The sequence below is a fragment of the Mesocricetus auratus genome, unplaced genomic scaffold (assembly GCF_017639785.1).
Source record: "Mesocricetus auratus isolate SY011 unplaced genomic scaffold, BCM_Maur_2.0 Super-Scaffold_100004, whole genome shotgun sequence".
NCBI lineage: Eukaryota > Metazoa > Chordata > Mammalia > Rodentia > Cricetidae > Mesocricetus > Mesocricetus auratus.
This window is the reverse complement of record NW_024429189.1, coordinates 102,473,187-102,500,725: the sequence shown is the minus strand read 5'-3', so window position 1 is coordinate 102,500,725 and position 27,539 is coordinate 102,473,187. Positions and strand designations below refer to the sequence as shown.

At 40.1% G+C, this 27,539-nt stretch overlaps 1 protein-coding gene across 14 annotated transcripts in view; it reads right to left on the bottom strand.

Moving 5' to 3' along the window:
- Positions 1–2,252: 2,252 nt before the first annotated feature.
- Positions 2,253–27,539, bottom strand: part of Plcb4 (phospholipase C beta 4) — a 375,454-nt gene continuing 350,167 nt past the window's right edge. For 10 of the 14 annotated variants that reach the window (XM_040746359.1, XM_040746367.1, XM_040746358.1 and 7 more), the window contains 7 exons: positions 17,442–17,517; positions 15,550–15,725; positions 13,250–13,351; positions 9,268–9,325; positions 8,749–8,835; positions 5,739–5,775; positions 2,253–3,801 (listed from right to left, as the gene is read on the bottom strand). In XM_040746359.1, coding sequence (XP_040602293.1) covers positions 3,713–3,801; positions 5,739–5,775; positions 8,749–8,835; positions 9,268–9,325; positions 13,250–13,351; positions 15,550–15,725; positions 17,442–17,517 — 625 coding nt within the window. In that variant the 3' untranslated portion in view covers positions 2,253–3,712. The remainder of the gene's footprint in view (positions 3,802–5,738; positions 5,776–8,748; positions 8,836–9,267; positions 9,326–13,249; positions 13,352–15,549; positions 15,726–17,441; positions 17,518–27,539) is intronic. The other 4 variants (XM_040746368.1, XM_040746370.1, XM_040746369.1 and 1 more) reach the window with 1 other exon arrangement.

Below are 27,539 nucleotides of genomic sequence, written 5' to 3'. Positions count from 1 at the left end.
TTGTTTGTTTTGAATTGAGAAGATATACTGCAAAAAGTTTATTTTAAGATTTTCAGTCGGGGGTTTGAAGATATTTCCTGCTCATCGAGTCACACAATTATAAGTTGTAAATTTCATCTTACAGGAAATACTTTAAATAACCCTATAATGGTTAAGAGCCATGTATTCTTTGAAAATCAAAGGCAACTTTGAGGAGGTAGCTTTTGGGGAGGTTGTTTCTTAAGGATAGAACATTGTGTAGTGGGGTAGAAAAGATGTGTGTTACCTGTCTGTAACATGAATAATTAAAAGGACCCAGAGACTGGGTTCAAGTTGAAGACCAGAAAAGCAAAGCAGTCAGCCACTAGCTCTTACCTCTAGTTGAGGCTGAAAGGCAATCCTGGCTCTACCAAAACTCAGACAGTAATCCCAGAGTGCTATCTCTCCTCAACGTGGCTAGAGAACCCTGAGACTGAATGCCGCCCTGTCTTCAATGTGGCTGGAGGATGAATCCCTCTCTGAGACACTGTTCCTGTCTTAAATACCTCTCATGAGTCCTAGGATTAAAGGCGTATGATCCTGAGTGCTGAGATCATCTTTGTGTGAGCTGTTTCTCTTTAGGACTGAATATATTTCTTGTAACTCTGTGTGGTCTTGAACTAACAGAGATCCATCTACCTCTTAATCCTGAGTCCTGGGATTAAAGATGTGTGCCTGGCTTCTATGGCTAGTGGCTGACTTTGCTTTGTGAATCCTCAGGCAAGCTTTAAAAATCATAAATAATAATAATCATAAATAATCACCATACCTGTTTATGAACAAGAATGCTAAATTAAGATGGGTTATGTGAATAGACAAGTTGAGATTAGAAATGAAATAGTTTCCAGTAACTTGAATATTATTCTTTAGTTGGTGTATAGGAAATCCTTATATCTGAATGGCATTAAGATCTGATTAGGACCATTATTTGGCAAAAAGATTCTGTATATATGGAAAGGATCTGAATGGAAAAGCTCAAACCCCAGGGATGCCAAGGAAGCAGAGACATTCTCAGGGAGGAGAGAGCAGCTTCGCAGACAGGGAGGTATGGTCTGTAGAAGTATCAGGAACTGGGGATGGGAGCTGATGTGGCCAGGCACAAGATTGCCTCAAGGTTCAGCACTGCTAAAACAAATGGGGAGGACAGATGGAGAACCGAGTTCTGCTTTTATTAATTATGCACAATGTGAACGCTGTCTGTTTAACTGTTGACATCTATAAGGAGGAAACCACGTAGAAGAGGAAAGAGCAAAGCTCACCTCACAGGGCTGAGTCAATTCACAAGCAGAATTGAAGGCATGTGATTGGAGGAAACAACTAAGGGAAACATTTCTGTTCACAGGTGACTATGAGCCTAACACAGATGCTGAGAACCAAACTCTGGCCACCTGCAAACCCAGGAAGCTCTGTTAGATGTTGAACCACCTCTCCAGCCCTGAGCAATATATATTTAATTTTTTAAAAAGTAATAATTTTGCCAGGTTATCTTAGTTGTGTTTCATTTAATGTTGTTCCAATAGATCTTCTGCGGATAAATATGTTTCAAAGACTGAAAGCAATCTGGGTTAAATAAAAAAAAAAAACATTTCAGACTCTAAAACTGCAAGATAGAAATAGTAATTATGGCATAGAAGGATGGAAACCCAGAAGGCATGATCAGAACAAAGGGAAAACTAGGGCCCTTTTTTAAAAAAAAATTTATTTTACATCCCGATCCCACTTTCCCTTCCTCCTCTCCTCCCATTTCCTTCCCACACCTCCCTTTGCCATCCACCCCCTATTATCCACGCCTCCTCTGGGATCCCTAACAATAGGAGTCTAAAAAGTGTGGCAAACTATGGCTTCAGCGTAGAAGACAGAGTGATGGCAGAGTGGGCTGCTGGCTTTGAGCAAGAGGAGCTATCAAAGTCTTTGAAAATTGGCAGCCCAAAAGTGAAGAGCTTTTACAAAACTGAAAATTGGTACTGGATATACTCAGTCTGATTCCACTGTTTTACAAATAAGGAAACCAGGAATCTGATGGTGTATAGGAACTACTCAAATCTGACCTATGAGGGGGAAAAAAGAAAGAACCCATGATTTCTTTATGTAGAATCTGTGTGTTTTGTGTCAGGGGAAACTATAACAGGGATATGAAATAAAGCCCCTTTTGAAAATTATGAAGAGATTGTGTATGAAAAGGCAAAGGTTTCCTAGAAAGCATTATGGAAACAAATACTCTAAAAGATACAACATGTGTTTTCATTTTTTATTAGAGAAGTTGTAAGTTGAATTTCAGCCTTTATGGTATCATAATTTTCTCTGTCCTCTTCAGAGGAACACACAGAATCAATTTGTACAATCATATACAACAATTAAGTTGGCATTTTGCATCCGAAAATCAGGAATCTGATTCATTCAAGGCTACCAGGTCTCTGCACTCCTCTGGGTTTGGGTAGCACGACTTGATCCCAGCACACCACTTTATGCGCCGCCTGCAATGCAACTACAACAGGCGAAAAGACCATGCAGATTAACACGGTAGCAAATCGTTTGAATATTTAACAGACATAAAAAGGTTATTTCCTGATATGAAAGTCTGAAAATCTGCATAAATATTTTTGTGTAAAATTAAATTAGTTATGTATTTTTTTCAAACTAGAACTTGAAGTATCAAGAATGCCCACATAATTAATATACACATATATATAGACTTTTTCATTATGCTAAAAGTCTTGATAGTCAAATAATATTCTGTGCCATACATTTACTTAACCAGTATTTATTTGGTGTTAGATTAACTGTGTCTGAATGTGCTAGTCATAACTGGCGCTTGTGCATCATGCAAAACGTTAGGTCTATGATTCCTGTTTACTAGTCTTGTCACGTGGTAATGTTTAGATGATTTCGTACTATAACCGTGAGAATTAAGGAGTATAAATACTTTGTACATGGTCACATTTACAAACATTTGCCAATAACCACTTCACAATCCTTATAGTGTATAGTGAATTGTAATATCTGGAATCTGCAGAAGCAATCCCTACAAAGCAGTGTCAGCTGTAAACTTTCTGAAACGAGCCTGCTGAGTCCCCCCTTAGAGCACTGATGAGCTTGGCACAGGAACACTCTTCTGTGTCTATTGTTCTAACAGTTTCTGCAACATTTACAGGAAGTTAGCATCTTATGGCATGGTAAAGACATGGCACTTACTGATGAGGTAACTTAGGTGTAGAAAATTCTGCAAAATGATTTGTATAGCAGACCATCACTTCTGCTAAAGAACTGTAGACAGAGTTGCTTCTTCTAGTGCATGCGCTTACTACTGTTACTAATGCACTATTGTTTGCAGCAGCTCAAACATGTCTTAATGCACCACAAAGCAGAGCTGTAAACACTAAGCCCACTGACTTGTGATGCTGTCTTAGAGTAAACATGTTTAAGTTGTCTATCATGGTTCAACTCTGCCTGTCAGGAATAGGAGATTCTTTGTTGTTGCTGTTGTTGTACATACATAGCAATTTTTGGTTGGCCAAAGAAATTTAATACTCAGTTGTTAAATAGAACATTTGGTCATCCCCAGTCCCTAGTCCATGTGGTTTCAGGTAACACAGTGTCTATACATAAAATAAACACAAAAGAGAACAGCTTTTGTCCGTGGAGTCTGTGTTTAGAAGCTGGGCATGATCTCCCGATGGTCCATGGTTTTCCAGCTTCAGTTTGCACTCTGAAGCTTCATACTACTGTTGCTGGTCTGCGGTCCATCTCGGCTTCCAATTTCACCATCTGCTGCATCTCCTTCGCCTACAACACCAGAAACACAGCCTTACACATGGAAATCCCCTTCTGAAGGCACCCACTGACTCTGGTCTCTTTCCTTTAAAACTATTCTTTTTATATAAATGTGACAAGTAGACTGACAGCCTCAGAACTTCTTGGGATATTCTCAGAAATTCAGATTCTTGGAGTTTACTTAAGATCCACTCTATCTGAATCTGTAGTCCAACAAGATCTTCCAGGAAATTTTAATATACATAAAAGTTTGAGAAAGATTCGCCTATAAAATTCTGGGAAAATCACATGAAAAGAAGTTGAGCCAGATACTTAGATGATCAAACAGTTTGATTTAGTGTCATGTGTTGCCAGTACTTTGTGTGGATAATTATAGCACGTTCAGAATAGTATAGCTTATGTGCAACTAAATTATCAAACAGTTTAAAGTTTAATTAAAAGTAATTGCTTAAGCGTCTTTCAATGGGGCTAAGTAAGGTTAATGCATATACATTATACTGCTTTGACTTATGAACATAACATGATAGGAGCATGTAGATTCCAGAAATGTTACTACCCAAACTCTGGGGGCTCTTGCTTCTCTGAAGTAATTTACTTTTGACAGACCACCAGGATATAAGCTAGGTTGAATTTAATATCTTGAATTAAGATAGTCACTAAAGCAAGCAGCTTACTCAAGAGGGTCTACAGAAGGAAGTTCCAATAACAAGTAATTACTTGGAAACATGGGGAAAACAAATGGTTCATTTTAACTTTGGCTTTCCAACCAAAAGCCTAGATGCTAAATCCATATGCTTGTACCTTTTGGTGTGGTAAGAAATCAGTGCCCCTTCCCATTTTCAGTGATAGATCACTGAAACAAAGGACAGGTAAGATACATTGTGGGAAGAAGATTTTGAAGTGCGCTGATGTCACTGTTCATGGAAAGTCAGAGGGAGGGGCTGCTGAACTCAAGATCATACTAGAGGTATCTAAGTATCCCAAATGAAGTTCCATAACAAAAATAAGGTCCTCACAGACAATGCAGTGCTTTTATCACAATTGCTCCAACCTTGTGGCTTTCATCTTTTTTAGTGAGGGTAGATGTAACATCGCCAAAGAATTTTAGATCTGTGCAAATTTGGGGCTAATGATCCCCTCTACCCATATAAATTTCAATGCCTGACATATAGTAATACAGGAAAATGAAGAAATGAAGAAAAATATACAAACATGAAATAATGACACAAACAGTATTATAAGATGGCTGTGAGACATTGTCAGCACTGGAAATTAAATGACTTGATGTTCAGTAAACAGTAATAAAAGATTCCCTATATCTTGGCCCCTTTGCATTTAAGGAGTCTATTGAGCATTGTATAGAATGCATAATTATATGCCACTGAAAGATTATTCTGAGGGCTAAATTCTTACATGAGCGGGGTGACCAGCCATTTCTATTGCCGGGAACAACTTAGCAGATGTCTGACTATTACAGACAAACATCTTTCTCAAAAAATATTTTGTTTACGCTTCAAATAGTCAATTCTAGAGTCACCTTGCAAGGGATGACTAGTCATAGGCTGCCCAGACTTAACAGAGAACATAGCAAAAGCCATTGTATTACAATATTTCTGCACATAGATCACAATACTACATCATTGAAAAGCAGCAATAGACATTATATATAAACAATGTTCTTATGTCTGGGTTTCCTCCATGATAACAACCTGATTCCCAGATTTACACTGGAAATGCTGGCTAAAACACTACCACAAACAAATGTGACAGCATTGCAGATTAAGTAGGATGAGGAATTCAAGCATGAAATAGCTAGGGTTTTAAGTCTAACCCCTTTAGATATCAGTTAGTTATCACCAGATGGGAGTCATAAATGGAAATCAAACCAAGAATACTGACGTAGCCAGAGCAAAGCAAGGTCTTGCTTATGGTCAAAATTTCAGTCCTACCTTGTGTTTGGGACACTGCATGACAGGATTTCAAAAGCTGTTTGTACAAAAATAGTAATGTCAAAATTGAGTCATACATAGAAAACAAAATAAATGAATACTGAAGTGATTTTGAGAAATGAATGCAAAACCATATACAGAAAAGCAAAAAAGTTAAGAGTAAAACACATATACACCCATTAGCAACAACTTTCCCCAGGCTGAGCTCAACAAAGGAATAAAAATAACAAAACAAACAATTGATGGGGACCTCCATCTTCAAACAACCAATGCCTATTAGCCCAACGTGTGCCTCTCTCCTGTGAGGGTGAGGTTGTCTGACTGTAGCTGAGCCCTTTACCTCACTTTACTGACTGATAGGATTGATGACAGATACTACTTTTTAAGACTTGAATGTGACAGTAATGAAATCGTTAAATGTCTGAAATGGTACATGTGGAGACAGATGAAACACTGAGTGGTTGAAGAACTATGGGAAAAACCAAGTTACAAAAAAAGTGCCCTGGTCCTTGGAAGTCTAAGTGAACAACCGGCTGAGGGAGGAGGCAAGACGAGAAAGTGTTTTACAAAGGACAAAGGATCCAGAATCAAGATCACATTCTGTGAACCCATTACTGTTCTTCCCAGTGCCTCCAACAGTGGCCTGGTTAAGTAGATCCACCAGGCTTTATTATGGGTTGGTAGGGCATGGCTGGGAGATCTATAAGAATAGGGGAAAGAGTGAGAAACTTCAAATGGCAATATTGTATGGAGGTTTTAACTAAATCATCTTTGGTCTACACACAAAGAAGAAATCTGCGGCTTAACAACGGTATGCAAGATTGATTTAGAAGTTTGGGATGTCATGAAGACAGCAAACTGTTTCACTAAGGTAATGTTTGCTTGACTACGAGTGGAGTCCTGTTATGTGGCACCAGCCTTTGTCTTTATGAGAAATCAAGTGGATACACTCTCCCCTCCCGCCCCCCCCCCGCACTGTGCCTAGGAGAGTGATGTAGCAGACAGAGAAAGTGGGAGTCCAGCACTTCTTGACCTTTGTGTTAAAAAAACACACTACAAAAACCTAGTGTTTAATTGACTATAGAGCAAGTGATTTTTGTAAATTGAACCTTAATGTAGAAATCTGATTCCCAACTCTACATTTGCTGGAAGTTTCTATTTGATATAGTGAATGTCTTTTTCTTGAATATCATTACATTTTTACATCTGAATATCTTCCATGTTCTGTACTTTCATAAGTTTCTATGACTCAAAGTCTCAGTTGTGGGTAGTAGATGATACTTATGACATATTAATAGGTATTATATGAAGTTTAAGAACAAAAAGGCAGCATATTTACAACATGACCCAAAAACTACAACTATCAGTAACCCCACGTTTTAATTCACATACTCTGAGGTGGCTTGAATTATCCATGGAATAGTTTAATGCTCATAGTGATTCTTTTGTTATGCTTTAAAAGTAGCAACACCTGAAAACTGTATTCTGTAGCTCTGATCTACACCGCTATGTAGTGATGAGTAATTTTTAGCACATTTACATTCTTTAGTCAAACTTGTTGCTAAGCGACATGATAATTTCTAAATAGTTTCTTAATTTAGATAGTTAAAACCTAACGGTGTCTTGCCTTTCACCATGCCCTTCTTTTAACGCAGCCTCTAAACCCTGTCAAAGATGCCTCACCCTCTACTCTCCTTGAAGCCCTGAAGTGAGTTCTAAAGCTTTGGAAATGGTGGCTTTACCCTTTCTGACAGTCTTGTGTTGCCAGGGACACATTCTAAGAAGTGCTTTAAGAACAAAAAGTGTAAGTTGAACAATGTGGTCCAGAATACAATGTATTTATGAGTTGGTCAAATGAACAGGACTTCTAGGACCAAACACACACCCAGTCTCTCTTGGGGACCAGCACAGTATTCAAGGCTAGAATTGACTAGCTGAAAATGACACGAGACAATTTGGAACCATGCGTGGACTGAGTACTGTCCAGCAGGGAGTAAGATTTGAAACCAGAAGCTAGGTTTGTTACCTAAGCTACAAGACAAAAAGGACTATGGTTTGTGTTCTTTTCTTAAGGGCCTTTTAAAATGTAATTCCTTCTGAAGTATTCTTCAGGGCAAGCTATTTACTCTGAAAAAATCTTACATAGCATTGCTTTCTAGAGGGAAAGAAATAGAAGAGAAAAATGCAGTAGTATTATTTCATCAACAGCTCTTTATGGTTTCTAAATGGATGTAAATTATCAACAAAGTACAATGTCTGAACCAAGAGTGAAATGGAACCAAGTGAGTTGGAAATGTACACTTTGCTGGGAGATACAGTGCCCTGTGTGCTAGAGGCTGAAAGGAAGCCTGGTGGGCTCTGTGGCTCCTGTGGATGGAGTCTGATATACTACCCTTCGGGAAGGTGATTTGCAGGTAACTGACTAAGTGGAGTTCGGTTAACATCGTGTGTATGCTTGAATTTCTCTGTTGAGTGTTTTTCTTGTTTTTGTTTTTGATTTGTTTTCTTTCGAGAAAAAAACAGAGAGAAGATGCTAAACTGTTGGGTTGCTTGTTGAGTTACAGAGGCAAGAATTTAGATCCTACTTACAAGTTCACTTTTTAGATTGACACTGAAGATAGGTGGTGCTTCTAGCTTGCTGTTTAATACACTATCACCTACAGAGTGCAAGCTACAAGGCTCTAAATGAAAATGAAGAAATAATTTGTGTCCTGTTTGCTCATATCCTCCCTCTTAGTACAGTCACTCTTAGAACCCATTCCTATAATGGACCCAAATGACAACATTGCACGCTTATTTTCCATACCCACTTTCCTCTCCTATTCCACAAAAGGCACTTCTGGGTAGGTTTTGTTGTTGTTTTGATAAAAAGGAGGAAGCACCCAGCAAGTCTCTCTACCTTCCCCTGTACTTAATTGCCACAGCCCTTCCCAGAGGGTTCCTGTAGGTCATGGCACCACCCTGAAGCTGATGGGCAGCCTGTGTCTGTTATATGCATTGGGGGAAATACCTGTTCATTCTGTTTCTCTAGGAATTCTAGGTGCTCGAGCTGGACTTTTTTCAATTGATCCATTTCTTTCGACTGTTTCATCGCCAGCTGGAGAAAAAAATATGATCAATTTTAAGCTGCAGTCTCAAAATTATAAATGATGGATGGTATATTAAGCTTATTATTTAACAGGGTGATCATAGTTTTTAAAGGGCAATGAAAAAGACCATGAAAAACTGTTAAGAGTTTAAATTCATATATGATATTGGACATGTCTTCTTTTTCCTAAATCTTAGAAAAAAATTGAGCACTTCTGTATGACTGAAATTCGGCTTTGTATCCTACATAAAATGCTGTCAGATAATTTCCATATGATTTCAGTAAGTAATTGCTTTGGTTTAAGGGAAGGGCAATGCTGGAATATTTAATATACAGAAAAGTAAGGAAATCAGCTTGAAATGCTGGGAAGTGAGCACAAGTTATTATTCACAGGTTTTTTTTTTTTCAAAAGGAATGCTGAGAAAAGCGTGATATACTTACTCTCTTTCTTTCTTCTAGAAACTTTTTAGTGTTGCTGCTGTTCAACTCCCTGACTCGCCTAAAAACAATGGAGACAAATAATAGTGTGACACCATGTGGGATTGACTTATATCCATAAGAACCAGTCTTACCTCACTGCTTTTTCTTGATAAGATTATTGCTTCCTTTCCCCTTAATTTTTATTGTAGCATTTTCCAAACATGCAATATTCATAGATAAAAATCATCTGGATGCAATTCACTCACATTAACCAATACTAATGTTTCTTTGTGGTCGCCTACTTCTAAGATTTATTCATTTTGTTCATGTAAATGTGTATTAGCCTGCATGAATTTATTTGCACCAAGCATGTGCAGAAGCCCTCTGAGGATGAGGAAGGTATTGGACCCTCAGGTACTGGAGTTACAGGCAGTTGTGAACTGTCATGTGGGTTCTGGGAAGCAAACTGAGGTCCTCTGCAAAGACAGTAAGCACCGTTAACCACAGAGCCATCTGTCCATCCCTGAACTCCTATTTTTAACTAAAAGAGAATGTTCCATACAAAATTCAAACTTTTGTACTCCTTCAGATTCTATTTCCCCTTCTTCCTCTCCTTGGAGGAAGTCCTGGGGCTAGCATAGGCTGACTTAGCCATATTCTAATACTTTTACTATACATGGATATGCCCATGTGAAGTACATCTAAGCATTCAAACTTTCCAGTGCATGAATTACCGGGAGGATCTATCAAAGACAGACTGCTGTGCCTCGGCCCAGAGCCAGACACAGAGAGGCGGAGGGGGCCTGGGCTTCAGCATTCCTAATGAGATCCCACATAGCACTGATGCATACTGCTTGTATGCTATAATCATTCTGTGTTTTTTCAGGACTTAGCAGGGTATTTTCAGCTTCCTTCAGAAACCCAAGCTCTCAGACTTGCTTGCTGGTAGGATATGGACAACTTCATCTTTATCCCATGGCTCCATCTTTAACCCTATCTTATAGTTTTGTATGCTGGAGCATGGGACTCTGCTTTCCCCACACAGCTACCCACCCTTGACTTGTCAGATACTGACAATTCTGCCCCTGTTTGGTGCATCACGCTGTTTTAACTGTGTCCCTGGATGAGGTGTTTTGCATGACTAGACAACATACAAATGGTGAACTTCTATAATAACTTCTGTAATAATGGCTTCTCAGGCTTTTCCATTTGTAGTCACTTCATGTGTGTTTTCCTTTCTCTTTTAAAATAATATTCATTCTTTAAAAATGTATACATGTATAGAATGTGAATTTCCTACTACCTTCCCTAATGTCCCCCAGTGCCTTTAACCACTCTTCCTCCAACCTCATGTATTCTTTTGTTATATTAACATTATTAATAACTTCCAAATTGAATTAGTGCTGTTTGTATTCACATGGCTATGGGCTGCATACTGGGGCACATATATTTTTCTAAGTAATTCTCCACTCTATGTATATTTTCACATTTACCATTAGCATCATAGTAGCCTTTAAAAATTATTTGCCTCTATTTATCTTCAGTTGTTTTTTCCCAAATATCACTAATTCATGCTTCTTCTCTCCTCTTGATCATTCTTGCTGACAGGTTGGTGAGTGGTCCCTTTGTTTTCACAATTGTTTTTAGATAGCTATTACTTTCCTGGATGCTTTCCCCCACTCTACTACTTTGTGCATTTTGCTGTTTATTTTGAACTTGGATCTTGGTATTCACTCTGGTTTTTACTTTTATACCTACATTGAATGTTTTTGTCATTAATTTTGATGTCTTTTAAGAAATACACGTGCTTTTAATGTTAAAGTCACTGCTCTTTCTGCCCATGACACACAGTGCTTGCATTTTCATTTTGTTATGAATAGTGTCTAATTTCTGATCAAATGTCTTCTCTGACCCAAAAATAGAACAGTGATTTGAAAGGTGAGTATGTTGGCTGACCCCCACCTCCATCCCAGAGCTCAATACTCTGAGACAGAAGGATCTTAGTGAATTCCTGGGTTAGCCTTAGAAACATAAGACATAAGAGCTGCATGGAAAAAGAAAAGAAAGGAAAAGAAAAAAGAAATGAAAATTCGAATTCAGCTGAACTTAAGTCTACTTTGTAACATATTTGATAAAAGTCTTCATGCTGAATTTTATATTTCACTTTGTATAGCCCCAAGGAGTTCAAATTTAGCAACACAGTCTAAAACAATTCATATTTAATTTGTATTTAGGATGTTTGAAATATCTGATGCATTTGAGCTGAAGAAGATGTATTTCTATGTATATAACACCTTCAGACAGGGTTCTTTATCTAAGAAAATGTTCAGAGACTGGTACGTCTGAGAACTAAACAAGAGCCAGAGAGATGCTACAATATCACAATCCAAAGAGCTGTTGGACTCGATGACTAATGATCTCCCTGGTAACTTCTTACTGGGAGGCACAAAGGGCACTCCACAGTGGTTGGGAAATATCTTGGCTAAATAGTTAAAAAATGCAATTCATCTGCAGCTCAAAATTACTGTTTAGGGCCAGTAAAATGGCTCAATGGATAAGGAACCTGCAACCAAGCCTGACAACCTGAGTTTAACCCCTGGGACCCACAGGAGAGAACTGACTACTGTAAGTTCTTGTCACCCGACCTTCGCATGAACACCTTGTAGAATTGTGGGTGTCCCTATTTGTTCTCTCTCTCTCTCTCTCTCTCTCTCTCTCTCTCTCTCTCTCTCTCTCTCTCTCTCTCTCTCTCTCTCTCTCACACACACACACAATAATACAAAATAAATTACTATGGAATTCCATTTCCCATTGGTGGATATTATGTTTAAATGTCATTTTACAAAACTTCACCATAAAAGATGTGTTCATGGCAGGATGATTTATATTGTGTCATATTTGGATTTATCATAATCTAGCATCGTTTAATAGCTGAAAAGAATAAATGCAACCGAGGCAGCTCACTCTAAGCATTGGCATGCAATGAGTATCCCAGAAGGCAGGGCAGCCAGAGCTAAAGCGCAGAGACTCTACTTCGGTGCTGCAAAATCTTATAGTAGTCCTTGGTTCATGAAGTGACGCATGAGTCTGAAACCCTAAACTCCTTTTCCTCATCGGTCCCCAAGGGCTAATCTGTATCCTGTGCTTTGTGGAGCAGAAAACAGTCTTTCAGTGGACCTGGTCTTCAGAGAGAAGGCCATATCTTACCAGATATCATCTGTCCATGAGCAGGACCCTTGCTGTCCATGGCTGTCCCAGTTCTGGCCTGATCTTTTGCCTGTGGAGCCGAAGGCTTCTGGACTCTTACAGATGGATCATGGGTAATGAGGTGATTGTTATCTGTGTTCACCAGCAACATCTGGCTATGGGTAACACAGCTACTGACATTGCCTCAGGCTCCGTTTAACAGCTGTGGTGAAGGCTGGCATACAACATGTGGTACCACAGTCTTCCTCAGGCCTTGCCTCGCCCCATCTTATCTTCCAGTCTTTGAGGAAGATTCCTTGCTCTGTAAGTCACATCCACCTACATTCCTGGCAGTCTCTCCTTCCAGAAATCCCACCTAACCCACAGACAAACCAGGAAATCTAAGTGGAGCTTTCTAGATAATCCCTGGTGTTGAAGGGTGCCAATCAAGGTGAGAAGAAGCCTTTCAGACAGTCAGAACCATCACACCAGACTTGCTGACACCTGAGCCGGAGAGAGATTTGCAGGACAGTTTGGTGGAATGCAGGAAGAACGCTATAGAATTATATCGAATATTGTTGGGTTTTTATGATACATTGTGTGAATATAAATGCAGTTTACCAGTGGCAGCTAGCAGGACAATACTGGAAACCAGTGTACTACCGCAGTAATAATTTACTTCCATGGTATTTGTACTAACAGAACTCTTAGAACACACCAGTGTTATATTTCAGATCCATGTTGCATTTACACGGTTAGATGTTGCTGACACTGTCCCAAGAAACCAGAGTGTCCCAATGAGCATTCTCACACTTACCTTTCCCGTTCTGCCTTATTCTTGATAGATTTATCTTGACTGATGGCTTTACTATTTTCCATAGAAATTTTAGCTTGATGGGCTCGCATCTCCTTGCTTTCCCTATGAAATAAAAATAAATGAATGGAGAGGTGTATGATGGTGATTAAGAGTTCCACGAGGCTACAGCTGAAGGTTAATGAGTATACAGATGGAATTCTGGTGCTTGCGATGAGTGTGGATGCTCTTTGTGTACTATGCGTTAAAAGGGTGCCTTTATGATATATAACATGGAAAACAAAAGCCACAAAGACAATGTGTAACAATAGGGTTAATTTCATATTCTTTACATGACTGAGCTCATGGAGTTGTTTTATACTTTGACAAAGGACAGAAGGAACCCTAGTATAGTGATGATTGAGGACAACAGTGCCACCTAGTGGATACATGTGTTGTGGCTGGTATATTTGAGTAAAGATGATGTATTTTACTCGAAAAAATATACAGATGTTCAACTTTACCATGCACTGTTTGGGACCCAGTGAGATGGAAGAGACAGGATACTCTAACCTTCACAAGTGACCTTGCTGTTGACCAAGAGCCCATGGGAATGAAAGGGACTGAATAGTTCCAAATAAGGATAGGAAATACCAGACCTGTATTTACAGCTGACTATTTTTGCATCACCCATGTATACAATAAAGGAATATAGCTTAAAATATTTAACAGTGATCTCCTTAGGTTTTTGCCCAGAATGTGCAGGCAGGACACTGGCTACTTAAGTCCAGTCGTTTACTCTACATCAAGAGGGATGGGCAAGGCTAAAATGGAGTTTTAGTCAGCTACTTTGTATCCCGTAGTAGGACAATGAGAGACCCGAGGCAATCACTCTTAGAGTTTTCCACAATTTGATAGTAAAGTGACCTTTCCACACACCCACTCTTCCTTCCTTTCCTTCACTCAAGAACACTTAACGAATGACCGAATGTGGCCAGTAATAAGCACTCAATAAATGGGAACAATTACAGAGCAGAAAAGAAACGATCTTCCAGGCAGTGGAGAAAAAGAAAAACAAAACAAAACCCTGGTACTGCCGTTACTGCGAGGGATGCGCTGACCACAGACATGTTCTAAAGCAGCTGGGTTTGTGGGATTTTTTAAAAAATATCTTTCTAAGCAATGAAACATCTTTTTTTTTATTTCTTTCAGGTAAAGTCCAGCTTAGAGGCTAATAATTTTTCTCTGTGTGGTTACAAACATGATGATTACAGAGTGACTCATGCTCTAACAATGAAACAGGGGGAGGTGCCCACAAGCTGGCATGTTAGCAGTGCTCACAGCGGGTAGGGGAGGCTGCAGACAGAGACTTGCTGCATAGCAAATATCCGACCAGAAGCACTCCTGAAGAAAACAGACAAGACATCCTCTAGCCCTGCGTAAGCAGACCAAGTACTCAGAACTCCATAGAGCACAGCACAAGTCTTGAGCAAACCGGATCATGTGAGATGCCATGCAGTAGTTTCACATGAGGACTGGAAGCTATGGCAAACCACTTCATTTTCTCATGGCAGGATGTCTCACCAAAAGTAAGACTTGAAATTTTCGCATACAACCATATAATTTCGGCAATTGCCATTTTAAAAATGACCGTTTTGCTTTATTGCCGCAAAGTTTCTGTTTTGTATTGTTCTGTGCATAAGAGCATACCCTGCCTGTGGCATATGGTCAGTACTTAATGAAGAGCAAGCAAGCTACAAGCAAACTGGAATGCAAAGATGCAAGAAAAAGGCCTGCTCTCCTGTCCAGGGAGGAGGCCAGCCCAGCCTAGGCACTATTTCAAGTGCAGTGTGCACTTCACTGACATGGGAATAGGCAAGTGAACTACCTCTTGACCAAGTCTGTGTTCTTAGCAACACACAGAAAGGAAGGAGGCTCTCTCGAGTGCATTGCTGCTGTGGGATGAGAGTCACCCTAGGAGCTCCTTCACCATGTCTTATCTTCCTAAGAGAATTCAGGTCTTTTTCACTTCCAGCCCCAATTTACTGCTGAGCCCCCAGAACACTTAGGGGAGGAAGAGCATTTTTCAGTATGCATTATATGTAACTTGCAATCTGAGCTACCTTTATGTCATTGTAGCGTCTTCCCAACAGGTGTAAGCTGTTGTCAGATGCTACTTCTTACAAATCAGCTTCCTCACACGAAGTGTATGAGATGCATCAAACTCACTTTTGCTTGGCGCATGAGCTTATACACACACACACACACACACACACACACACACACACACACACACACACAGAGTGCGTGTCTGACCCTCCCACCTGTCATGGGAAAGCTTCAGCTGCTGGGTCTGCTGCTCATGAGCGTTGATGAGAAGCTTTCTCAGCAGCTCACATTGCTGGTTCAAGTGCAGATCCCGGATCTCTTGCTCCTCGGCACTATGAGTATTGATCATTTCCGACCACTCTTTTGTGTGCTGTGCCACAATCTCTTTGACCTGTTTGGAGAAAGCGGGATGGGGTCATCTGGAATCTTGTGGGTCAGGTATGCACTGAAAACATGCCACTATTCATGCAGGCAAGCTCACAGTTTTGTGTGTGTGTGTGTGTGTGTGTGTGTGTGTGTGTGTGTGTGTTTATGTGTGTGTGTGAAGCAATGGGCAGGTACAATCCACAAAAATAATAACTATGGGTCACTGTTTTACTGAGATACATCTGTCACTCTGGCTGGTAGGTATCTTACATTGATTGGCCTATTATTTCACTGCCTGTCTCATCCTCCAGGGTGTCTGGGTCTTGGTCGGTCCCAGCAGATCTCATCATCTCACGCTTTACTTCTATTAGGGCCACAGGTCTGAACAGAGAGCTGGGTGCTCCCTTATTCCTAGGTTATGGCTTACTCTGTCACCCTTAATTGACACTAGGGTGGAAAGTTCTTTTCTTCTCAAGACCACACTTGGTGCAATGTTTTCAGTTCTCTTGCTAAGGGTTTGAGGCTGTTACTCAAAATCCTGAAATCTGTCTGACTCTGTGACTTGCTCTAACCAATGAGGTATTAGCTAATGTGCCTAAAGTAGAGGTCTCTGAGATCTTTCCCCTTTTCTATGGCTGGTGCTCTGTAAATGAGTCAGGACTGCTCCGGTAGAGGCTGAAGGTCATGCAAGGAACACAACCATCCTGCAAGTGGCAGACCATTAGATGTAGGAGTGAGGACAGCAACCCTCAGTTAACTGTAGATGCTAGAATAAGCCCCACAAAATCAGATCTGTCACCCATTTGAATATAGTCCGCCTTTGTGGCCCTCAGAATTTTGAGGTAATAAATAATAGTTGTTTGAAGGCATTACATTTTGCCAGCTTAGAACACAGCCAAATAAAACAGATACCATTGCCAAGGCTTCTGTTCTATAAGAGAAACATATCTAAAACTCATGCCACAGTGCATAAAGCACTAATTCCCACATACCAGCTGAAAAAGAGGGAATGGAGAATGGTGCACAGTCCCTGCCATACAAAATATACAGCACAAAGGAGAACTCCATTTAGAATAGTGTGACTGGTCCATGAGTGTGTTAGAGCCATGGGGCTGGATGATAAAGTGTTACACAGCCACATGCGGCTTCTGTTTTGAGCATGTGTTATAGCTGAGAGCTTTAACAATTTTTTTAAATTGAAATTTCTTATTATTGAAATCATGTTTGTGCTCTTCCTGAGTCTTAGCATTGAGGTTTCCAAAAGGCTCACAACCTGACTTAAGGTCTTTCAACATCTTAATTTCTTTTGATCTCCGGACATTGCCAGTAGTTATGCTCAACTCTTAAAATATCAACTCAATTTTTCTCACCCTACAAGTCCTAGCAAAGATACAGTAAAAGGTAGCAAGTACTCAGCCCATGGTCTGGCTGCTTTGTGCCATGTTTGCTCCTTAGGGAAGTATATTCTGTATTTTCAGTACTCGCAGTGTTTCCTTCCGGGATCATCAAACAACATAAACACCATCAGTTTATTTCTATATGCAAGATAAAAAGATACTCCATGAAGTAGCTCTTCTCAAAGACAGTAAACCTGAGGTAAACACAAACCTCTGACCCCATCTTCCCAGTCCAGCTCCCTCCTACTGTTTCTGGCACCAGATCAATTCAGAATTGCCTCCTCTAAAATAAACTATAAAATATCCTCTTCAAGTCACTATGTAAAAAGTGGGTGTTTTCTTACCTTAGATTTGTGATCGGATGTCAGGGTCTGAATTTTAATTTCTGTTTCTTTTTTCATTTCAAGACAATTACTTCCCCTGAAAATGGAAACGTAAAAATGCATGCCAGAAATTAGATATCTTTCAGTTCCCTTGGGCCTCTGTGACAACACTTTCTGATGAGGACAATATAGTCATCAAATGTGTGATGCCATGGCTCATTGGGCAGCATCCGTTTTTCCAGGAATAGATTTATACCTTCAAAAATATTATCTGCACCATGATTACTCAATTCAGCCACACATAGAAAAATACTTCAGACCTCGCAATTATTTCCTTGTGTATGGTCTGTTGTCAGAGTTTCCATTTTGGTTCCTATTTTTCTTCAAGCTGTTTTTTTATTTATTTCATAAAATATCATTAGGGATGAAAACAGCCTGGAAGTGAATTTCTAATTCCTTCATTTTGGTCATAAAGCCAGATTTTTGTCTTTTAAACTTGCCAGTGAGGAAGAAAATAGCATTTATTGGCACTACATGGCAGGGGAGGGGTGGCTTCTTATTCTCTTTTGAGTAGGAAATATATACCAGGCAGTTGCCCAGAAGCCATTTCTACTGCTTTTGATGCTGGTATTGTCTTTTGCACATTATTTTGCTGAACCAGAACAGGACCTGGGCGTCTGTGTTCAGCACGTATACTCTGGCTTATGGCAGCCCAGCTCACCAAGGCTTCGTTTTATTAGCCAAGCATCCTCTGAAAGCAACATGCTCCCCTGCAAATGGGCTCTCTGCTCACACAGTTGTTTCTCAATGACTGGTACTCAGTGTGTGTCTTCTCCAGTCTGTTATTCAGCAGACTGAAATGTTCCTCTGGCTTCGTTCCACACAAACTTTCACAGTAAATGCAATGATGGGTTTTATTCAGCATTCTCAACCAGCTGGCATAAGCTAAGGATCCCTGTAATATTAAGAAGTCATGACTGCATAATTATTCCCCTTTGCACATTGCCTTATTCATTTTCTGCCCTTGTAGAAACATGTATTTTGACTTCTCCAACATTAGCTTTTTCTTTCTGTCTTCTCCATTCACCTTCTTCCTGCCACCTTAAACAAACTGAACGGAACATCCTGTAGTTAGGCAGGAACACTTCAGTAAAGCTCTTTTCCCACGTGACTCATTGCCTTCAGTTGGGCATGGAGAGTAGGGAAAACTTCTTCACTGATGATGGGAAAGAGGTCTGATTAACTCACACCATAAGTTGAAAATATCAAAACTGCAACATACGTTTAATCCAGTCAACCTACCCAGTCTACTGCAGAGTATCAACCACTCCCCTCTGTCATGTGGCTGGTGGGAGATGCAGACCAGAATCACAAAATTAGAGAACCAGGCAATGCCCAAACTCGGAATTGTGAGTTCACATTCTCCTGGATGCGGGTAAGTCCTGCACCACCGTGAAACTGGGACGCATAACCCAGACCATCTTCCATCCAAGTCACCTGCACATGTTCTAAAGATGGATCCCATATTATGGAAATGTTCAAACACATATAACCAATTTCCCCTTTGACCGACATGTTGGCAACCTGGAAACACAAAGTCTAGGAAGCAAACAGGCTGCATAGGTGAAAACATCTGACAACTGACTGTGAGGAAGCTTTCCATGAGTTTCGCAGATCTTGGATTTCAAGCACTGAGAAAATTCTCCCTGCAGAGCCTGGAGGCAGATCTGCATCTGTCAGCAAGGGCTAAGAAAGAAAATACAGGCAGGCTCCTGTAGGGTGACATAGGCTTTATGTGCTGTGGGACCTCAATATCTCCTCATGGGGATGACTCCATGGCCAGTGTCTCATCTGGAACAAGCAGTAATAAACATCACCTCCATTCCACTTTATGCTTGAGAATAAAAATAATGGGATAAAAGCTGGTTCTTATCTAATGTCCTAGGGACATTATTGTTACAAATTTAGGAGCCTAATATCATTCTTGGCAGAGAAACTTAGTATGGTTTGAGTGTGACATGTCTTCATGTCCAAGTGGCCTTATTCTGAGAGGTTTTAGAACCAGAGCTTTGCTGGAGGAGGCAGGTCACGATGGTAATGAGTGCTGCTGGTGTCTCTCTTCTGATTCCTAGTCCTCAGTGATGGGAACATGATCCCCCACATGCTCTGCTGATTAAAATGACATCCCAGCTTCCTCCACCATGACACACTGAATCCAGGAACCAGAAGCACTCCTTCCTCTCATGTTTACATCAGGGCCAGTGACACACAAACAAAACAAACAAACAGACACCTAGCACAGGCATCCTCACACTCACTGCATTTACCCCCATTAGCACATGAGGGCTGCTGAACTTGTCCTGATTCACTTAAAATACATGTCCAAATGCTTTTAAAGCAACAGGCCATGGCTCTGCTTCAGCGAAACATAGAAAAACAATGGGGGAAACAAAAGGAGGATTGCATAAACACCGTGCTTCCACAAATACTGCCAGGTTTGTGTTTTTCTTTTCTTCTGAAAATATAACTAATAAAAATGAAAGTGCCTCCAAAAGTGAGCTCCAAGGTGAACTGCAGGCACATAATTATCCACCAGTGATACCTCAAGCAAAGGACACTGGCGTCATGTCATGAAATCAGAATTTGGGGGACCAGAAGTTGCTAAAAAAACAATCCATTCTGCGTCTAGAGCTTAGTTTTCTAGGTATATCCTAACTGAATGTTAAAGAGAAAAAAATGAAAAAACTAGAAAGATATTTATTTCTTTCCTCTCACACTGTGGAAAGCTACAAAACCTCAGTAACAATTCAAAACATTTAAAAAAAATCATAAAATCCACCGAAGGAGAACAAAATGGGAACTGAAATGATGTCTGAAATAAGTAGAATATATATGTACACACGTATATGTATACATGTATATATGTTTATACATGCAACTATATGATGTGTAGTCTTGATGGGGCTGTCCCAACTTTTTACTATAAAAAGGGAAAGCGCTGAACAAGACATGTGGATGGATTATCTGCTAGGATATCCTTAACCAAGTTAACCAGGTCGGCAGTGCCGTTCATGAGGCATCATCACCAAGAAGAAAGCTGCACTTTGGGGTATGTCTCTCAAAGATGCACAACCTCCCTATTCTTCCCCTATCTATGAGGAAATTTTGAAGCCAGATAGAGAGATGTTCTAAAGTAACTGAGCAGTAGTGTTACAAAATGAAAAGCCCAGGAAAGCTCGGAGAGACAGGATCCATCAGAGAATAAGGAGATAGAGCAGGGAGTAAGTTCAGTGTGCAACTCCAGAGAGGATGCCAGCAAGAAAGGCAGGAAACTGGTCAAAGTATGGCTGTTTAATCAGCAAAACTGTATCAGTGTCAACTTTTTGCCTGATTATTACACTGCAGTAATAAGGGATTTTTAATATAATCAAGAAGTCAAGATCAGCCCTTCCAAGACCCCAACCCCAGCGAGTCCAGCTTCAGGTAAGATTGGGTCTCTGGCAGGACCCCCTGCCCAACACCCATCCCCTTGATCTTCTGGGCCGCTCCGGGCATCCAGAAGACCCGCCCACACAAGAAAGACATCAGCTATTCCAAGACCCCAACCCCAGTGAGTACAGCTTCAGGAGACCCGCCCACACAGCAAAGACGTCAGCCATTCCAAGACCACAACCCCAGCGAGTACAGCTTCAGGAAAGACATCAGCCCTTCCAGGCCCCAAACTCCATGTCAGCATCCCCAGCTTCAGCTTCAGGAAGGAAGGAGACCAGTGGAGACGGAAAGACCCCACCAGCACCCACTGGAAGAAGAGATGGGAAGAAGACAGAATAAGAGCTCACTCAGCAATAGAAACACCAACATGACCCCAACAGAATCTAGGGATCCAACACCAGCAAGACCCGAAAAGCACTACATAGACGAAGAAGAGGAGACAGACCTTAAAAATTATTTCATGAAGATGATGGAGACCCTCAAAGAAGAAACGAGGAAATCCCTTAAAGAAATAGAAGAAAAAACAAACAAAAAAAAATCCATGAAATGGGGGAAAAATTCAAGAAACAAACAAATCTCTCAAAGAATCTAAAGAGCACCAAGAAAAAACAACCAAAAAAATTAAGGAAACAACTCAAACAGTTGAAGGCTTGAAAGCTGAAATAGAAACGATAAAGAAAACACAGAATGAAGGGATGCTGGAAATAGAAAAGCTGGATAAATGATCAGGAACTACAGATGCAAGTATCACCAATAGAATACAAGAGATAGAAGAGAGAATCTCAGGTGTTGAAGACTCATTAGAGGATATAGAGTCGTCAACCAAAGAAAATCTCAAACCCAACAAATCCTTAACACAAAATATCCAGAAAATATGGGACACCGTGAAGAAGCCAAACATGAGAATAATAGGTATAGAAGAAGGTGAAGAAATACAACTCAAAGGTACAGAAAACATATTCAACAAAATCATAGAAGAAAACTTCCCTAACCTAAAGAAAGATATGCCTATGAAAATACAAGAATCTTACAGAACACCAAATAGGCTGGACCAGAAAAAGAAGTCACCTTGCCATATAATAATCAAAACATCAAAACTACAGAGTAAAGAGAAAATATTAAGAGCAGCTAAAGAAAAAGGCCAAGTAACATACAAAGGCAGACCTATCCGAATTACACCTGACTTCTCAATGGAAACGATGAAAGCCAGAAGATCCTGGACAGATGTCCTACAAACGCTAAGGGAACAAGGATGCCAGCCCAGACTACTATATCCAGCAAAGCTCTCAATTACCATAGATGGAGAAAACAAGATATTCCATGACAAAGCCAGATTTAAACAATACGTATCCATGAATCCAGCTCTATAGAAAATGCTAGAAGGAAAACCTAGATCCAAGGAAGATAACTACATTCCCAAAGACACAGGCAATATATAATCCCACTTTACAAAACACCAAAAGAAAAAGGGAGGAGAAAGTACACAAAATAACTTCACTAACAATAAATCAAGCACAAACAAGGATCATCAATCAATGGTCATTAATATCCCTCAATGTCAACGGCCTCAACTTGCCTATAAAAAGACACAGACTAGCAGAATGGATACGAAGACAGAACCCTTCCTTCTGCTGCATACAAGAAACACATCTCAACATCAAAGACAGATGTTATCTCAGAGTAAAGGGTTGGGAATCAAACGGTCCCAAGAAACAAGCGGGTGTAGCAATCCTAATATCTAACAAATTAGACTTCAAATTAAAATCGATCAAAAGAGATGAAGAAGGACACTTCATATTCATCAAAGGAAAAGTACATCAAGACGGAGTCTCAATTTTAAAAATCTATGCCCCAAATACAAAGGCACCTACATTTGTGAAAGAAACATTACTAAAGCTCAAAATGCACATAAAATCTCACACACTAATAGTAGGAGACTTCAACACTCCGCTCTCACCGCTAGACAGGACCTCCAGACAGAAACTTAACAAAGAAACAAAAGAACTAATAGAAGTTATGACCCAACTGGTTTTAACAGACATCTATAGAACATTCCACCCAAATACAAAGGGATATACCTTCTTCTCGGCACCACATGGAACCTTCTCTAAAATTGACCACATAATAGGAAACATAGCAAATCTCCACAGATACAAAAAAATTGGAATAATCCCCTGCATCTTATCAGACTACCATGCATTAACATTAGAATTCAACAATAACACAAATCGCAGAAACCCTACAAACTCATGGAGATTGAACAATACACAATTGCACCATCCCTGGGTAAAGTAACAAATAAAAAAAGAAATTAAAGACTTCCTCGATTTCAATAAGAATGAAGACACAACATACACAAACTTATGGGACACTTTGAAAGCAGTGCTGAGAGGAAAGTTTATAGCACTGAGTGCCCACATGAAAAAACTGGAGAACAGTCATACTAGAGAATTAATAGCACAGCTGAATGTTCTAGAACAAAAAGAAGCAAACTCCCGCAGGAGGAGCAGATGCCAGGAAATAATCAAATTGAGGGCTGAAATCAATCAAGTAGAAACCAGGAAAACACTGAGAAGAATCAATGAAACAAAGAGTTGGTTCTTTGAGAAAATCAACAAAATAGACAAACCTCTGTCCAAACTAACCAAAAGACAGAGAAAGAGCATGCTAATTAACAAAATCAGGGATAAAAAAGGGGACATAATAACGGACTGTGAGAAAATCCAGAGAATCATCAGGGCATACTTTGAAAATCTGTACTCCACAAAATTTGAAAATTTAAAGGAAATGGACAATTTCCTGGATAGATATCACTTGCCAAAACTAAATCAAGAACAGATAAACAATCTAAACAGACCTATAACCCCTAATGAAATAGAAGCAGTCATCAAAAGTCTCCCAAACAAAAAAAGCCCAGGCCCAGATGGCTTCAGTACAGAATTCTACCAGAAATTCAAAGAAGAGCTAATTCCAATACTCCTCAAAGTATTCCACACAATAGAAGCAGGAGGCTCACTGCCAAACTCTTTCTACGAGGCTACAATTACCTTGATACCCAAGCCACACAAAGACACAGCTAAGAAAGAGAACCATAGACCAATTTCCCTCATGAACATTGATGCAAAAATACTCAATAAAATACTCGCAAACCGGATTCAAGAACACATCACAAAAATCATCCACCATGATCAAGTAGGCTTCATCCCAGGAATGCAGGGATGGTTCATCATTAGAAAATCTATCAATGTAATCCACCATATTAACAAACTGCGAAAGAAAAACCACATGATCATCTCACTAGATGCTGAAAAAGCCTTTGACAAAATCCAGCACCCCTTCATGATAAAGGTCCTAGAGAGATCAGGGATAACAGAAATGTACCTGAATATAATAAAAGCAATATACAGTAAACCAACAGCTAACATCAAACTAAATGGAGAGAAACTCAAAGCAATTCCTCTAAAATCAGGAACAAGACAAGGCTGTCCACTCTCTCCATATCTCTTCAATATTGTACTTGAAGTTCTAGCTACAGCAATAAGACAACAAAAGGAGATAAAGGGGATACAAATAGGAAAAGAAGAAGTCAAACTTTCACTATTTGCAGATGATATGATAGTTTACATAAGTGACCCAAAAAACTCCGCAAGGTTACTCCTAGAGCTGATAAACACCTTCAGCAATGTGGCATGATACAAGGTAAACTCAAAAAAATCAGTGGCCCTATTATATACAGATGATGAAGTGACTGAGAAAGAAATCAGAGAAACATCACCCTTTACAATAGCCAAAAACAGCATCAAATATCTGGGGATAATGTTAACCAAGGAAGTTAAAGACCTGTATATCAAGAACTTTGTGTCTTTAAAGAAAGAAATCAAAGAAGATACCAGAAAAAGGAAAGATCTCCCATGCTCTTGGATTGGTAGGATCAACATAATAAAAATGGCAATCTTGCCAAAAGCAGTCTACAGATTCAATGCAATCCCTATCAAAATTCCATCACAATTCTTCAAGGACCTGGAAAGAACATTAATCAACTTTATATGGAAAAACAAAAGGCCCAGGATAGCCAAAACAACCCTATACAATAAAGGAAATTCAGGAGGCATCACCATACCTGACTTCAAGCTCTATTATAGAGCTATAGTCCTGAAAACAGCTTGGTATTGGCACAAAAATAGGCAGGTAGACCAATGGAACCGAATCGAAAGCCCTAATTTTAACCCACACACCTATGAACACTTGATTTTTGACAAAGAAGCTAAAACTGAACAATGGAAAAAAGAAAGCATCTTCAACAAATGGTGCTGGCATAACTGGGTACTGGTATGCAGAAGACTGCAGATAGATCCATGATTATCGCCTTGTATAAAACTTAAGTCCAAATGGATCAAAGATCTCAACATAAATCCAGCCACACTGAAACTTTTAGAAGAGAAAGTGGGAGATACTCTTCAACGAGTTGGTACAGGAGACCACTTCCTAAACATAACACCAGTGGCACAGGCACTGAGATCGACAATTAACAAATGGGACCTTCTGAAACTAAAAAGCTTCTGTAAGGCAAAGGACACAGTCAAAAAGACAAAAAGGCAGGCCACAGAATGGGAAAAGATATTCACTAACCCTACATCTGACAGAGGGCTAATCTCCAAAATTTACAAAGAACTCAAGAAACAAGTCTCCAAAACACTAAAGGATCCAATTAAAAGGTGGGGTACAGAGCTAAATAGAGAATTCTCAGTAGAGGAGGCTAAAATGGCCAAGAGACACTTAAGAAAGTGCTCAACATCCTTAGCCATCAGGGAAATGCAAATCAAAACAACTCTGAGATACCATCTTACTCCTGTCAGAATGGCTAGAATCAAAAACACCGAAGACAATTTATGCTGGAGAGGATGTGGAGAGAGAGGAACACTCCTCCACTGCTGGTGGGAGTGCCGACTCATACAGCCTCTTTGGAAATCAGTATGGAGATTCCTCAGGAAAATGGGAATTAATCTACCACTAGACCCAGCAATTCCACTCTTAGGCATATATCCAAATGAGGCAAGTTCATACAACAAGGGCATCTGCTCCACTATGTTCATAGCAGCATTATTTGTAATGGCCAGAACCTGGAAGCAACCTAGATGCCCCTCAACTGAAGAGTGGATAGAGAAAATGTGGTACATTTACACAATGGAGTATTACTCAGCAGAAAATAAACAATGGAATCTTGAAATTCGCAGGGAAATAGATAGCACTGGAAGAAACCATCCTGAGTGAGGTAACCCAGTCGCAAAAAGACAAACATGGTATGTACTCACTCATATATGGATGTTAGACATGGATCAGGATAGTGCTAGTCTGCAATTCCACTGATAGAGAGTCTGGGAAACAGGAAAGAACCTAAAAGATATGCATATGTGCATAGTACCCAAGAGAAGAGGATTGAGACAAGATCCTCTGAATGGATGGGGAACACGGCGAGGGGCCGGGGGGAGTGAGAGCTGGGAAGAAGAGAGGGGGTGAAGAGGAAGAGAGTTGGTCATGGGGGAAAAGGAAGTTGAGTGGGTGGGGGTAGAATAGGGGGAAGAGGGAATCATAGGATAGAAGACAGATCAGGCACCAGAATGACCTCGAGTGATCTAAAGAGATAACACCAATTGGCAAGCTAAGCAATAGTGGAGAGACCACTTCGAATGCCCATTCCTGATAATGAACTTGATGTCTATAACCATCCGGGAGCCTTCATCCTGTGACTGATGGAAGCAGAGGCAAACACACAATTAATCACTGAACTGAACCCAAGGAACCCAGTGACAGAGAGAGAGGAGTGATGAGCAAATTGGCAAAGAATGGGCTGGCAAAACCAGCAGAGACAGCTGATCTGAACAGGGGAGAGCTCTTGGACCCCAGAGCGACAGTGGGGAGGCCAGCATGGGACTGATCTGGACCCCCCAAATGTGAGTGTCAGCGAGAAGGCCTGGGCAACCTATGGGGCCCTGAGCTGTGGATCAGTGTCTATCCCTGGTATACAAACAGTCATCGTGTGCCTATAGCACAAAGAGGGATGCTCTCTCAGCCTGGACTCTTAGGGGAGTGTCTGGACCCTACCCAGAGTGAAATGATAGACTCTAGACATCCCCTATGTGGAAGGATTTGGCAATAGGGTGGGGGTGGAAGGGGAGTGCGGGAGGAGGGGAGGGAGAGGGAACTGGGATTGACATGTAAAACAAGCTATTTAAAATTAAAATAAAAAATGATAAAAAAGAAGTCAAGTTATATGTATTACAAGTACATGTTTCCAGATCCCCACTGGATGTGTAAAACCACAAATATATAGAACTGTAGTATATTTTCCTTATGAACAGACTGATGCCAATGTTTCCTGCTTACATTAGACACAGTGAAATAGTAGTAATGGTAGCAAAAATAACACATAAAAATTAACAAGTAATATGCTGTAATAGAAATCATTTTTGAACTGTGGTGAATTGCAGTTAACAATTATTTTTTGCAGCCTTTAAAAAATGATTTATAAAACAAAAAGTTATAACCACTTGTCAGAGTGGAAGAGTTCATTTTAAAATTACTTTTGGCTAATTCTTTTTATAAAAAATCAGAACTAACTACCACGAA